At 46.1% G+C, this 13256-nt stretch overlaps 1 protein-coding gene across 7 annotated transcripts in view; it reads left to right on the forward strand.

The window, feature by feature from the left end:
- The window catches only part of LOC146990645 (nck-associated protein 5-like), a 120639-nt gene extending 108392 nt beyond the window's left edge, over positions 1-12247 (forward strand). For 6 of the 7 annotated variants that reach the window (XM_085796551.1, XM_085796561.1, XM_085796569.1 and 3 more), the window contains 5 exons: positions 1210-1530; positions 3886-4001; positions 4386-4515; positions 4616-4791; positions 10638-12247. In XM_085796551.1, coding sequence (XP_085652677.1) covers positions 1210-1530; positions 3886-4001; positions 4386-4515; positions 4616-4791; positions 10638-10955 — 1061 coding nt within the window. In that variant the 3' untranslated portion in view covers positions 10956-12247. Of the gene's footprint in view, positions 1-1087; positions 1531-3885; positions 4002-4385; positions 4516-4615; positions 4792-10637 lie in introns of those variants that run through there. The other variant, XM_085796604.1, reaches the window with a different exon arrangement.
- Positions 12248-13256: the final 1009 nt, after the last annotated feature.

A 13256-nucleotide genomic window follows, 5' to 3' on the forward strand; every position in this document is an offset into this window, starting at 1 on the left:
GTACATATATGTGTGTGTGTGCATGTGTATCAACCACATCATGCACTTTTAAAACTTGGATCAGGATTTTATGTCAGGCCTTTTACTTTTTCTGCAGCAACTGTTCTCAGTGCACATTTGTGTACGAGTTACCAGGCCATCTGTCTGCTGTGCGTGCATCTGAACACCGATGACTGATTTTCACAAGTTCCGTGTGTACGTTATATGTCGCCGAATGTCACCGAATGTGACGCGCTCACCTAGCGAATTCATCGATAGCGCTTCACAGATCCACACCAGGAGAGCAGGTTTACAGCGACAGGGGAAAAAAGTTTTTTTCCAGATCAGGATTTGTGTCTTTGTGGACTCGACTCGAATGCCCCTCAGATTTCAGAGACGGCTTTTAATTCATCGAAGGAAATGCTGTGTTTGTGCATCCCACCGAGACAAAGCTGTACAGTTGAGAAGCAGAGCCTAGCAGTATCGATCCCCCCCCTCCACAACACACAAAGAGTGAGACAGAGTCGGGCTGCTTTAAGAGGTTTTACCTTCCAATATTTTGGAGAGACGGAGCGGATGGCTGAAGAGGCTTCATCGACTGTGAGGCCAGCACTGGATGATATAATGTAATGGAATCGTGTTTGCCCAAAGCAACACAACCACACACACACACAGAACTAACACAACAGTGCTTTTTCACTTTACAACTTTGCTCTTTGTGAAAAAGTTAGAAACCCACTTAATAAGAGGCCGACGTAACTGTGGGTCGTTAGCGGTAACAGTTACAGGGACCTGGGCGGTGATGAACGGCCGTCCATCTGTTCCAGCCTCAGTCAAGGATCTGCAAACTCTGGTCTCTAAACAACAACGTCCATCTGTTGCTGCTCGCCGGCTTTCCCCCTGATTACAACCCAGCATGCACTCCTCCGGTTGCGACTCAGCGACTGTGTGTGTTCAGGTGTTAATTGTAGGGTTGTTATGTTATGTAGAAGATGCAGCTGTCGGAGGAACCAACATCAGTTTTCTTCCAGAAATGTTCCAACATTGAATAAAAATGCTGTTTCTTCTCTCTTCTCCTACTGACCACGTGTTACCAAACCTGCCTCAGACGTGCTCTTTACTCACAACCCCTTCCGCTGCATGTGAACCCCCAACCCCTCTCCTCCGTGTCCCTCGGTGGTCGTCTCCCTGCTTCTCCCAGACGTTACACTCCTCTCCCTGTCACTCTAGGCTCCGGCTGTCAGATGAGAACCCTGGACAGCGGGATCGGCACCTTCCCCCTCCCCGATTCCGTCACCCGAGCCAGCGGTCGCCACATCCCCAAATCCGAATCCAGCCCCGATGGGGTGACCGCCGGCTCCTCCGAGCTCGACCCGGAGCCCCCCTCTTCTCACCCAGACCCCCCTCACCCCGATGTGAAAGTGCCTTCCCTCCCAAAAACCCGTCTGCATGCCCCCGCCAGCATGGGTCACTCCCTGTCCGACCCCACGGTGACCTGCAGCGCCGACGCCCCGGACGCCCAGAGCCGGCTGCCCAAATTAGCAACCACAGGTGAGTCAAGAGAGGCTGTGTATGTGTGTCAGTATTGAAAAGTATTGATAACTAAAGTGTGTCCAAGCAAATTTCTGTCAGTAGAATTCCATTTTACTATTTTAACGAACAATTTCCTGATTTTATTTAATAATTCTAACATTTTATCTGCCTTACAAGAGCACTTCTATCTTTGTATTCATTTACTACTACTACTTACTACAGATTCATTTGTATTGTACCTTTATATGTTAATTCATTTGTACTTTGCACTGTCTTTGTGGGCACAGTGCTGCTTATTGTGGACTTTGGATTGTGGGGTTTACATGAGGTTTTTCTTCCTCTTTTCTTCTTTTTCTGTCATGTTTTATCTGTAAAGTACAGAAGAGCATTAGGACCAACAATGGAGATTTTTTTTTAAGATTCTGAGATAAAAACTCAGAAATTCTGAGTTTTTTTCCCCCAGAATCTAAAAAATAAAACCTATTGTTGGTCCTAATGCTCTTCCGTAGTAAAGCACTTTATGCATATTTAAAGAAAGTTATTATTATTATTGTAATTATTATATTATTGAATGACCGCATCACTGAACTTATGTATTGAGTCATGAGTAGGCTGTACAGTGTGGGAGTAAAGGTTGAATGTAATTTATACAAACAGTCATAACATTACTATTTATGGTACTGATGGGAATTTGCTTGGACAGACTTTAACAAAACTTCAAGTTCGGTCCATGTCCTTCAAATGGGGCGATGAGGAATGTCCTTTCTGAAAACCATCTTTACTGCTGTAGAAATCCAGACATGAGCTTCTGAGGATCGCGAGGACATATCTTCAAAACAGCAGTCGGAGCTGTAAACTATAAGCTTCTGAGCTTTTCAAACATTGCTGAGGATTTATCTGTCAGAAAAAAAACAGCTATTTAATTCTCTGTCTTATAAAATGTAACATTTTATTATTTCGCGGCGCTCCTGGGAATCCTGATATACCTCGGTGCGGCCGGTTTGTTTTACTCTGAGCCCGCTGGAAGATCATCAGCGTTTGAAGGCGAACGTCGCTTTTGTTTTTTGAAGTGGTTCCCTCAGTCCTGACTGTGGAGGAAAATATATGTGTGTGTGTAAAAGCTTCAGTTATCACGCGGCGGGCCCTGAGAGCCTGAGACAGCTTGTTTTCGCTCTCAGGATGTCAGTGAAATATTGAATGTCACCGTACTTTATATTGTTGTGCACATTCTCATCCAGAGCCCTGAAGGTCTCCAGACAAGCAGACAGGAGGAAGATGTTCGGGTTATTTAAGGAGCCTTGTTTGTTCAGCTAATTCTGAAAATCCACGCTGACGTCTGATACTCGGCTTGGGCTGCTACACACTCGCGTCCTTATAGAAACTCACACACTCTCTCAACCCTCAGGAAACTAACAAATGCAATTAAGCACGTCAGCGCAGCCAGAGATCGTAAAGCGCCTTCTGCCCGGGCGTGGGGCGGCGACGCACAACGCGGAATGGCGGAGGTATAAGATGCAATCAGATGGCTGATTAAAGCTGCAACAACAACAACACAGGGATGAGCGATCACACCCAGGGATTCATGCTTACAGGACATTAGCCTGCATCTATTTCACCTGAGTGCTGCGGTGGCACTGCAGAGGCAGCAGTTCGAGCCACAGCTGTCGGTGCAAACACACACACACACACACACAGCTCTTCCTGTCGGAGCCGTCCCTGCGGAACGACTGAGGAGCCCAATCTTTATTTTACTACTTTTTCCCTTTGTATCTTCATTATGTAGAATCACAAAGCCAGAAAAGAGCCGGAGTCTGTCACAGTGTCTGCTTCCCTCACAGGCCAGAGGAAGAAGGTGGAAAGAGTTTTATTATCTTGATGCAGATTTATTTCTCAGATGGAGATGGGGGGAAAAAAATAATAGTGTGTTATTGTGATGCAGTTGAATGTCAATTAGAGCAGCGTCTGTCCGAGACAGCAGTCGGCAGCCTGATAATAAGGCTTTTGCTTCCTCATTCAGGGACAGGCAGCTGAAAGCCAGGAGTCATGGCTGGGAACAATCACAGGGTGGACACCATTACCGTTTGATATCTGGGATATTGAGCTGCTCCGTTCACATATGCAGAAAACAGTGGTGGAGGCAGTTAGATGGGTTTCGGTTGAACGGCTGAGCGAGATGTGCTCATCCTGTGTTTCATCAGCCTGTCTGCCCAAAGAGAGATTGTCACTTAAGAGAAATTCAAATGATGCCCCCCCCCCCCCCCACTCCTCCTCCTCGCCAGCCGTCTATACGCATGTGGTGAATACGAGACAGCCCATCTGTTATTTACTGTACACTGACTGACTCATTTCTCTTTCGACTCTTTTGACTTATAGACGCAATCAGGACAAAGAGGCTGAGTCTCGGCGCTCCGCGGAGCCTCAGCTCCACAGAGGACAAAGAGAAAGACGCAGAGAGGAGGATGAAGTCCAAGGACTACGACATACCCGGCGTACGTCAGCTACATCCTACTTCACTCAGATCCGTTACTGTATATCTCCACAGAACATTCTCACAGTTTCTCCTAAACATTTACATCTACATATGAATGCTCAAGGCCTCAAAAAAAAAAAAAAAGTATGGATGTTTCAAGTGCATCTTTCGAGCAGCCTTGCAAGAGATAAGTTATTCTTTCTAAAAGAATTATTTACAGGAAAACAAAGCACCGCTCCAATGAATTTTACACAAAGCTGCATTCAAAGATTTTTTTGTTTGATTTTTTTGGGGGGTTTTGTTGTTCACAGCCTCTGTTCTTTAGTCCTCGCTGTGGTGTGGTTTTTTTTTAAAAAAGATATGAGTATTTCTAAGATGCCTCTGCTTCTGTGACTGTGAACAGGAGCGAGCCCTGCGAGTGTGCACGTACTCGGGCAGCAGCAGCGACACCGAGACCGAACTGGAGGAGACGGGAAGCACGTTGGGCTCGCCGCAGAGGACCCTGGTCCACAGAACCAAGAAGAGTGACTCAGGTCTGGTTCAAATAAAATCCTTTTCCGCTTCAATCTTTTCTTTCTTCTTGTTTGTTTTCTCTGCTTTAACTTGTGCTGTGACGTTTTCCTCCACCCACAGTGGACCAGAACGAGGAGACCCTGAAAAGAAGCAGCGTGGAGAAGTCTCTGTCCATCATGGACTACTACCAACACGACATGTTCACGCACCTGGAGAAGGACAGCAGGAGGATCTCCCAGTACAACCTGTTGCACAAAGAGTCCTCGCTGGACGGCAAAGCAGGAGACAGGCTCAGCGTGAGTATTACAGCGGCTCGTCGTTCACAGCTCATCGCTTTCACTCGTAAAAGATGCTTTACTGGCGCGCTGCTGATCCTCATCACGCGTTTTATTGGCCGTTACTCCAGGAGGCTGCGCATTAAACTTCCTGCTAATTTCTGCCCTGAAGTTCCTATTTATTGGAAATAAGAGGGAAACTTGCTGCTGTATATTGTAGCTTTTGTTTTCTCAGTCTCAGACTTTTATTGATTGTTTCACCTCAGTTTTCCGTCTGAAGGAGATAACACCCTGTGTTGATTGTTGAAGAATAAATCAAGAGTTCTCTTTTCATGGCGCCCAATGGAGGCACGTTCAAAAAAGAAATAAAAAGCGAGGCGGCCTCCACATGTAGATGTGTGAGAGAATAAAAAATGATATTAAAGAAAAAAAAAAAACAGCCCCTGCCCTCAGTGGAACTCCTTTCCCTGGATTGAGACACACACTGTCACAGGGATTGCATAATTTCTCTTCTTCCCCCGGCGCCAAGGTGAATAAATTGAATTTTCACCATTCCTGCGTGTCATAGATTCCCAGCAGGGAGTCTTTCCACGTGGTCAAAGAGAGAGTCGCAATGTCAACTTTGCCTTTGAAATCCCGTCCTACAGCTGCGAACCAATCCGCTTTCCTTTCCACCGGTGGAATTGTTCGGCGATTTTCATAGAAAAAGCCGCCTAATTGCTTTCGATCGGCTCGCCCTCTCGTGTCAGCGAGTATTTGCCTACAAGTATTTAACGCTGCTGAATGACAAATGAGGATCAGAGACCATGAAATGGCCTCCAGGCTGCATGGCCGGGCTCCAGGGGACAACCAAACACTCCTCTCTTACACCGCTGCCGCCCCAACACACGCCTGACATAAAAATCCATATTCTGAAGGGAAAAAAAGAAAAAAGTGTCTGACTCAACACAAGTTTAAAAAACAATCGCGCATGAGCGGTGGGAGAAAGAGCCGGATTTATCCTGCGCTTGACCTTTGGTGTCACCTTGGAATTTAACACAAAGACTAAGTCTAAACTATGTGTGAAACATTTACATAATACTTCTTCTACACATGTATAAACACCTTATTTTACTATTATTTGACAAGGACATGACAAATGTGTGGAAGTCAGGTGCAGGGGGGGTTTGTTTTGCTGCAAGTAGAGAGTGAGTCAGCTGACGTGTCCTTGAGCTCAGAGTTCGTTGCAGCCGACCGGACCGTCCCACCTCCAGCAAAAAGATGTCACTCAAGATATGAGGGCAGAGTTCGTCTTAACGAAAAAGCAAAGCCGGACTCGCGTGAGAGAGCTCGGCTTCTGATCCCGACTCCCGGCGGAGAGAGAGAAGGCACACAACTCCATTAACTGGGCATGCAAGAGACGAGAAAGGACAAACAAAGCCCTGTTTGTCTCCATCCTCCAACCTGTCTGTCATTTAATTGGATGCGGTGGGACAGTTCAGCTCCAACCACTGCCATGTTTACAGTTGTATAATTGCTCAGAGTTTGAAGCCTTGATGAGAAGATTTCTACTAAAAATATTGAAACGTAACAGTTCTCCCTGCAGGGTTGGTGTTAATGTTTTTTTGTCCAGTCACCTGGCCCCAGTCAGAGCTGTGGAGCAGCTGTAATGATGGATGGCTGCTGTTGAACCCATTTACCCTACATTATTCTCCAGAAAGAGACGATCCGTCTGCGTGCCGTCACCTTCCTCGCCCCCTTCGCCGTCGCCACGTCCGCACCCGAGTGACCGCTTCCCTTTCTGTCGCGACTCAGAGGGAAGAGACAGAGAGAGAGAGAGAGAGGAGCGGCTCTGGAGACGTTGTCACCGGCCAGGCAGTTTGGTGGGAAGTTTTGTGGCCGGTAGCGGGGGCCGGTGTCAGAGCCCGGTGATTTAAGCGCCTTTAATAACCTTTCACAAACACTCAGGAGAGTGATGTAAAGCTCAGCGGCTCCCATCAGAGCCCTCACAGCCCGCGCCGGCCTCCCATTCATCATCCTGACAGCACCTGACAGCCCTGCTAACGGCGGCCTCCGCCCCTCTCTCTCCCTCTATCCTCTCCTTCCTCTCACTCTCTCTTTTCTCCCACGTGTCTTCTCTTGTCTTCCCCTTTCAGTTTTGTCTCTCTCTATTTCTGCACATGTCTCGTCGTCTTCGCACTTGACTTCTCCGGCTTTTGTTCCAAACACTTTTCTTCTGTCCTCGCATTTGTTTTCCCTTCCCCAAACTAACTTTTCTCATTTCTTCATTCCTTTCCCGCTCACTCTCCACCTCCCCTCCCTCTCTCCGTCCTTTGTCTTCATGAAGGAGAGAGAAATTGTTGCAGGAAAATAACATTAAAACAAGCCGGGGCGCAAGCATTACTGAAGTGAGGGAGATTCCCAGGTCCTGAATCAGCATGCGCGGCGTCTCCTTGAGGTGTAATTTGAAACGGGGGCCAGCGGATAATCAAAACTATGACAAAACCAGCGTGCAAATAAATATCAGCAGCAGAAAAGATGCGCTCCGCCATCGTCACTGTCAGATTGATAGCATAACTAACCTGGAGTCAGAGGGAATAGACCCGGAGATAGAAAGTGAGAAACAGCTGCTACTGATGACAAGACTGGCATCATCATGACGTCAGAGACCACACACACACACAAACAAACACACACACATCTGACTCTTGCGACAGTGAATGTGAGCAGACAAATTAAAGATGTAATACGTAAGATTCCCCTGCTGGTTGTTTGTTAGCGTGGTGTAGACTGTGTCATCGTAGCTTCTCCCTCTTTCTCCATGATGCAAAAGTTATTATTCTAATTCTTTGACATTCAAGCTGCACAGGCAGGTGTTTTGAAAAGGCAGACACCAGCACTAAGAATGAAAAACCATGTATACAAGTCAAGAACAGAAAAATACAAAACAGCGGGAGAGAAAGAGAAACATGTCTGACTCGAGTCACAATAAAAGAGCCTTTTGTGGGGGAACCGGTCGACTGAATTCAAGTTTAGACATCCCATCACCGACATGCGATGCAGAACCAATTGCCGCCTGAGCGTTTCGTGTTTTCAATAGGGAAGGCTCTCACCGAGACGTCCGCCCGGCCCGCAGCCCCTCGGTCCTGCATGCAGCCATCATTGTGTCTGCGCTCGCAGGTGGTACAGAGACCTGCGCCGGGAAGCTTCGATCCGCCCGTAATTGCGTTCCCCCTCCAAAATCAAATCCAATCAGCGATAACACAGCCATCCCACCTCTCTTTTCCTCTTGTTTTCTGACCGAATAGGAGACACAAGAGGAGAGAGTCTGTTTTTCACTGTCACAGGGCCCGCAGTAATCACCCATCCCCATCACGTCACGCTCTCTTTCATTCCCTCCGGCCGTAAAACAACAAGTTTTATGGCTGACGATGATATAAAAGTTGCGATGGTATGAATAACAGCATGTGGGAGTGAAACTAAAACCCAACAAGTCTAATCTGCATTCAGCACCTGTACTTAATTTGCACTGAACCTGCACGCCTGCTCAACATTTCACATCACATGTGAGCCACATCTCAACCTTAAGGCAACGTTTTCCTTTAACCGGCTGTCTTCTTTGCACATTCATTAGGTTTGCAGAAAGTTCACATCAGTGCACATTAATGGGTCTTGATGGGATTTTAGGGTGCAAGGTTGATGCGGCATCCAAATAAAACATCGCATTTTGACATGATTTGCTATTTTTTTCGACGCACTCGAGCTCGACCTCTGAAGTTTTAAAGAGAGTTAAATAATGCAAAGTAGAAATCCTCTGTTATACTTGCACACAAATTTAAATAAATCATTTCTCGGTGTTTTGCAAGAAAAAAAATCTAATTTTTTTCGATGTTCCTCTGATAAAAGCAGAAATTAAACAGAAATCGATGCACTTAAGAGACAGAGCTGTTTTATTTTTTATTGTTAAGTGCCTACAGTTGTCACATTGAGCTCTATGGACCGAGAGTCCTGCTGGTTTCATTCCAGCCCCTCAACACAATCGCTCTCACCTGGGAGGACAGGTGAATGCAATTAGCCGGCTGGTAGGAGAGGAAACCAACCAGGCTTCAGGCCCGGGAGGAAACAACCGTCACTATTGTTGTTGTTTTTTAAAGTCTCTGCAGCCTGACATACAGCAGGATGCAAAAACTCCCTCCGGTCACAAGGAATTGTGGAAAACAGCACATTTACGCAGATGTCTGCAATGAACCAGACCAACAGAATATTGCAGGACACAGATAATATTTTATTTTACAACAACAGACAGACGGTTTATTGTTTCAGGAAACTCAAAGCACGTGTTTCCATGAAGAAACTCAACATGTTTGGGACCAAATTTGTCAAAACCACATTAGTAATTTGACCATGAGGTCAGTCAGCGACTGGAGGAACTTGGCAACTTTTTAAGATCAAAGAACGCCGGTGGGCTCCATTACCCACATGTGGAAGTTTTAACTGTTCCCGATGCAGGCGTGTTTATGTGTTCATGCCTGTTGTGTGGAGTAGATGTGGGATTATGTCTGAGGGGAGATGCACCCTGCAGCAAAAACGCTAAATGGTCCAGAGTCTGAGCATCCCTGGAGGTAGCACCAACCCTGCAGCTATTCCTCTGTGTACTTACCCATGCAAAAAAAAAAAAAACCAACCTGTGCAGATAGCTGCTCTGCTGCAAGCCTGGAATTGCTGTTTACAGGCTCTGAGGAGGAGTTTTGATGCTGATCGCCGCAGTAACAAGTTCCCTGAAGTGCCCTTCAAGGCTTACAGTACAAGTTGTGGAGGAATCTTAAAGAGCTGGCGCGACATAAACAACAAGCAACTATTTTTAGGTCGGCGCTTGTTATTGTTTCATTAGCAGTGACACGGCATGAAGTCATGAGTGCAAAAATCTAGATCTTTGATACGACGAGACCCACAATAGTATCGTTTTTCACTTCTAATAGCGTCTAAACAGCTACAGCTCCTCAACACATGTCAGCGGAGGAGTCACCAGCGTGTTCAGGATGAAACGTCCCCTGCTAGTTGAAGCCGTTTTAACAGACAGCAGCTTTCCCTGGAGTAACACCTTCCTGATTATGCTAATCTGTAAAGCAGCCTGTCACATTCTAGCTAAAATAACAAGAGGAGTGAAGGAGGAGGAGGAGGAGGAGGAGGAGGAGGAGGAGGAGGAGGGCTGGTGGTGCCCAGGTGCCCAAAGATGCACATCTAGCAAGACCTGAGAGAAACATTTGGTCCTAGATCAGTGTCATGCACTGAAGCGCTGTCGGTCTCATCACCTCGCATCGCCTAACTGCTGTGCTTGGTGTCTGTTATGCATCTGTCATAGCAGCAGAAGTGGAAACACTCTATTTACTGTAAAGGGATAGTTCAACATTTTGGTAAATGAACCTACTGCTATGATAATCACAACAGTAGGTTCATTACCTTTAATTATCAGTGCATGTTGTTTTGAGATCCGCGGAGAAGAGACGTGAGCTGCTCAGTGAACACAATGGAGATGATCAAACTCATCAAATACACAATCCAACAACTCCACAACGCTCTGGTGGACAAGCTGTGACCTGCACATTCACCACGCGATGAGATAATCATGAATATTTATGTAACATTACGACACATGAAGCAAATTTTGTTACTACTTCGCTATTTTAAATCTCTCCGCCCAGCAGCCATGTCTGGAATGTATTTCCAGCTGCATTTTCCTCAAAAACAACTCTATCTCTTAATGTTACATTATTATTTCATAAGTAAAGTGCAGCATATGTCAAGATCAATCAAGACGCATCAAATCATGTTGAATGGACACGTTTTGTGCTTTCTGTTGATCTCTGTTTCCTTTTTTTTCTCTGCAGAAGGAGATTTCCCCGGAGAAAACGGCCGTCGGCGTGAACCAGCCGGGCTCCCTCGACTTCTCCCTGGAGTCCCTCAACAAGCTGAATCACAGCAGCTCCAGCTGCGGCAGCGGCCTCTACCCGGACTCGGGCTTAGGCGGCCGCAGAGGCGACGTCCACGCCGACGCGGGGAAGAGCTCGGAGGACTGCTGCAAGGTGGACGAGCCGTCCTCGTCCAGCTTCTCCAGCAGGCCGGGGGCCGACCCGGTGGGCTCCCTGAGCGACTCCCTGTACGACAGCTTCTCCTCCTGCACCAGCCAGGGCTCCAACGACGTGTAGGGCAGAGAGACAGGGAGGGGGAGGGGGGGCAGGGCTGTAGTGGAGGAAACCTAGTCCACGTCCTGAGTCTGGTTTTGCAGCCACTCTGACATCTGGACACCTCCTGCTGTTCTCAGTTTGGTTCTTCTTCTCTAAATTCCATGCGTTGCCTGTTGGGATGGCGAGGGCCGCACTCGGCCTGCGGAGTGGATTCCCTGCAGCCTGGACCGGACTCACTGATTCCTGCCTGGAGCCCCGCCCCATCACCAGGAGCCCCGCCCCTCTCTACACACAACACGAAGCACTTAGAGGACACGAGGACGAAGCCTCAACCCAAACACCAAACCAGGACTGTTGACAGTTTGACTCTGGGTGTGGTGGACCGGACAGCAATATACGACGTTGTCTCATTGCAATTTGTCTTTGTCTCTCCCCCCGGTGCCGGGGAACTTCTTATCATTGCACTGTAACAAATACTGTACAAAGTTTGTAAGGAGTGTAAAGTGAATTTAATAGCGATTATCCAAGCAGTGACAAAGCAGGGGGTCTTCACGGAGCGGCACTGATGGCGAGGCAACATCGGCGTATGAATGCAACAAAAATGTTGTTTTCAATTTGCTTCCCTGTTGCCTAGGAAACTAGATTACAACCTAAGGGTTCCTTTTATGTTTTGCTGCTAAGTACGTTGCCCATTGAAGTTGCCCAAAAAACTTACCCATGTGGAATCACAGCCCATAATAACACACCTGCTTCATCTCTCGTCTGCTGGAGCGAAATGTTTTTCCAACATCACAACAACAGTTTCAGTTCATTTTAAATCTTTTTTGTTGTTGTTGTGTTGTGTGTGTGGGTGACAGAGCAGACACTCAGCTAACAGTAGATTATCTCAGCGCATCGTGTTTCTCCGTGGTACATGAACTAATGTAACGCTGTTTCAGTGTCCGACGGATGCGCCGGTACCGCAAAACGACCAACTTTCTTGGCTTGAACGCACGCAGTGTCATTGTTGGTAGCTCAGGGAACATACTGGACTAATGTAGATTGTACGACTTCAGATACAGCCAACAGGAAAACGCTGACAAACACAAATAACACTCAGTCGTCTTTTCCTTTTTTTTTTCTTTTTTTTTTTGAACTTCCTTTAAACTAAACTCCACAATCCACTCTGGTCTGGTTCACTCTCTCATGTAGCACAGCAAACCTGAACTCTCCAAACCTCAGTTTTCCTTTCCTAGTTGTACATTATGTTGTATATAAAAATTGCTATAAGTTAATATCAGAATGGGCATTGCTGATTGATATATGCAAACGGGAAAAAATAAACAAAAAACAACAAAAAAAGAAAGATGTAAATTGTTTGCCAATCATTCAACCAAGGTTTTAAGTCTGCTGTTTGAAAATGGCATGTGTCTTTTGTTAAGGAATTCATTAGGGGTTCTTGTTTTTGAATTAAAAAAAAGTCTTTATTTTGATCAATAAGAGCTAATCCTAAAATATTTTATCACTTTATTTTAAAGACATATTTGAACTTTAGGCTGATGTTATGCCAAATTTCTCTCTGGAATTTGACCAGCTGGTGCTAATCAACAGAGCCGACTATGTTTCAATTTTTCTATGAAACTGTTAATATTGTATGAAGAGAGTCTGAAGAGGACTTGTGTATTTTTCTAGATGTCCAGTATTTATACCCACATTTTGTACTGTCAGACTGTAGTGTGATTGTCATGCTTCACCTCTCTCCTTAAATGTTCCTGGTTCCTTTGTAAAGAGAAATGGTTACCAGCAGTGTTACTTTGGTAATTATTATTAATATTATTGTTATTATTATTATTATTATTATTATTATTATTATTATTATTGTGTGCAATTTTGTCTGTTACACTAGACTTTAATGCTATATTTTATGTAACTATTTCCTAAATAAATATGAGAAACTATTTCCTATTTCATCCTGAGCTGCATGGTGTGTGTCTGTGTGTGTTGCATAAATGCATTACCAGGGTGATTCAGCCCAGCCGTCCTTTGAATGTGCAAATAAAGGTTTGAGAGAAACCCCCGAAATCTCTCCGTGCGCAATAAGGACGTCGCGCGTAATCACCGCGTCCCACTCACCGTCTGTCAGCGGGAGACGGAGGCTCGGAGCCGGTGTGGCGACCGCAGCAGCAGCAGCAGCAGCGCAGGGATTTGTAACTATTACTCCCTTGATGTGCAATTATGTGCTTCCAAATAAACGCAATTAGTTTACGCACGCTCGAGTGAGCTCCCTCTCTGCGTCGATACATCGCATCGATCACCCTTGCAAATCTGAAGACAGCAGAACCA

This window comes from Trachurus japonicus, chromosome 2, assembly GCF_045865225.1.
Source record: "Trachurus japonicus isolate A0001 chromosome 2, Traja_1.0".
NCBI classification, from domain to species: domain Eukaryota; kingdom Metazoa; phylum Chordata; class Actinopteri; order Carangiformes; family Carangidae; genus Trachurus; species Trachurus japonicus.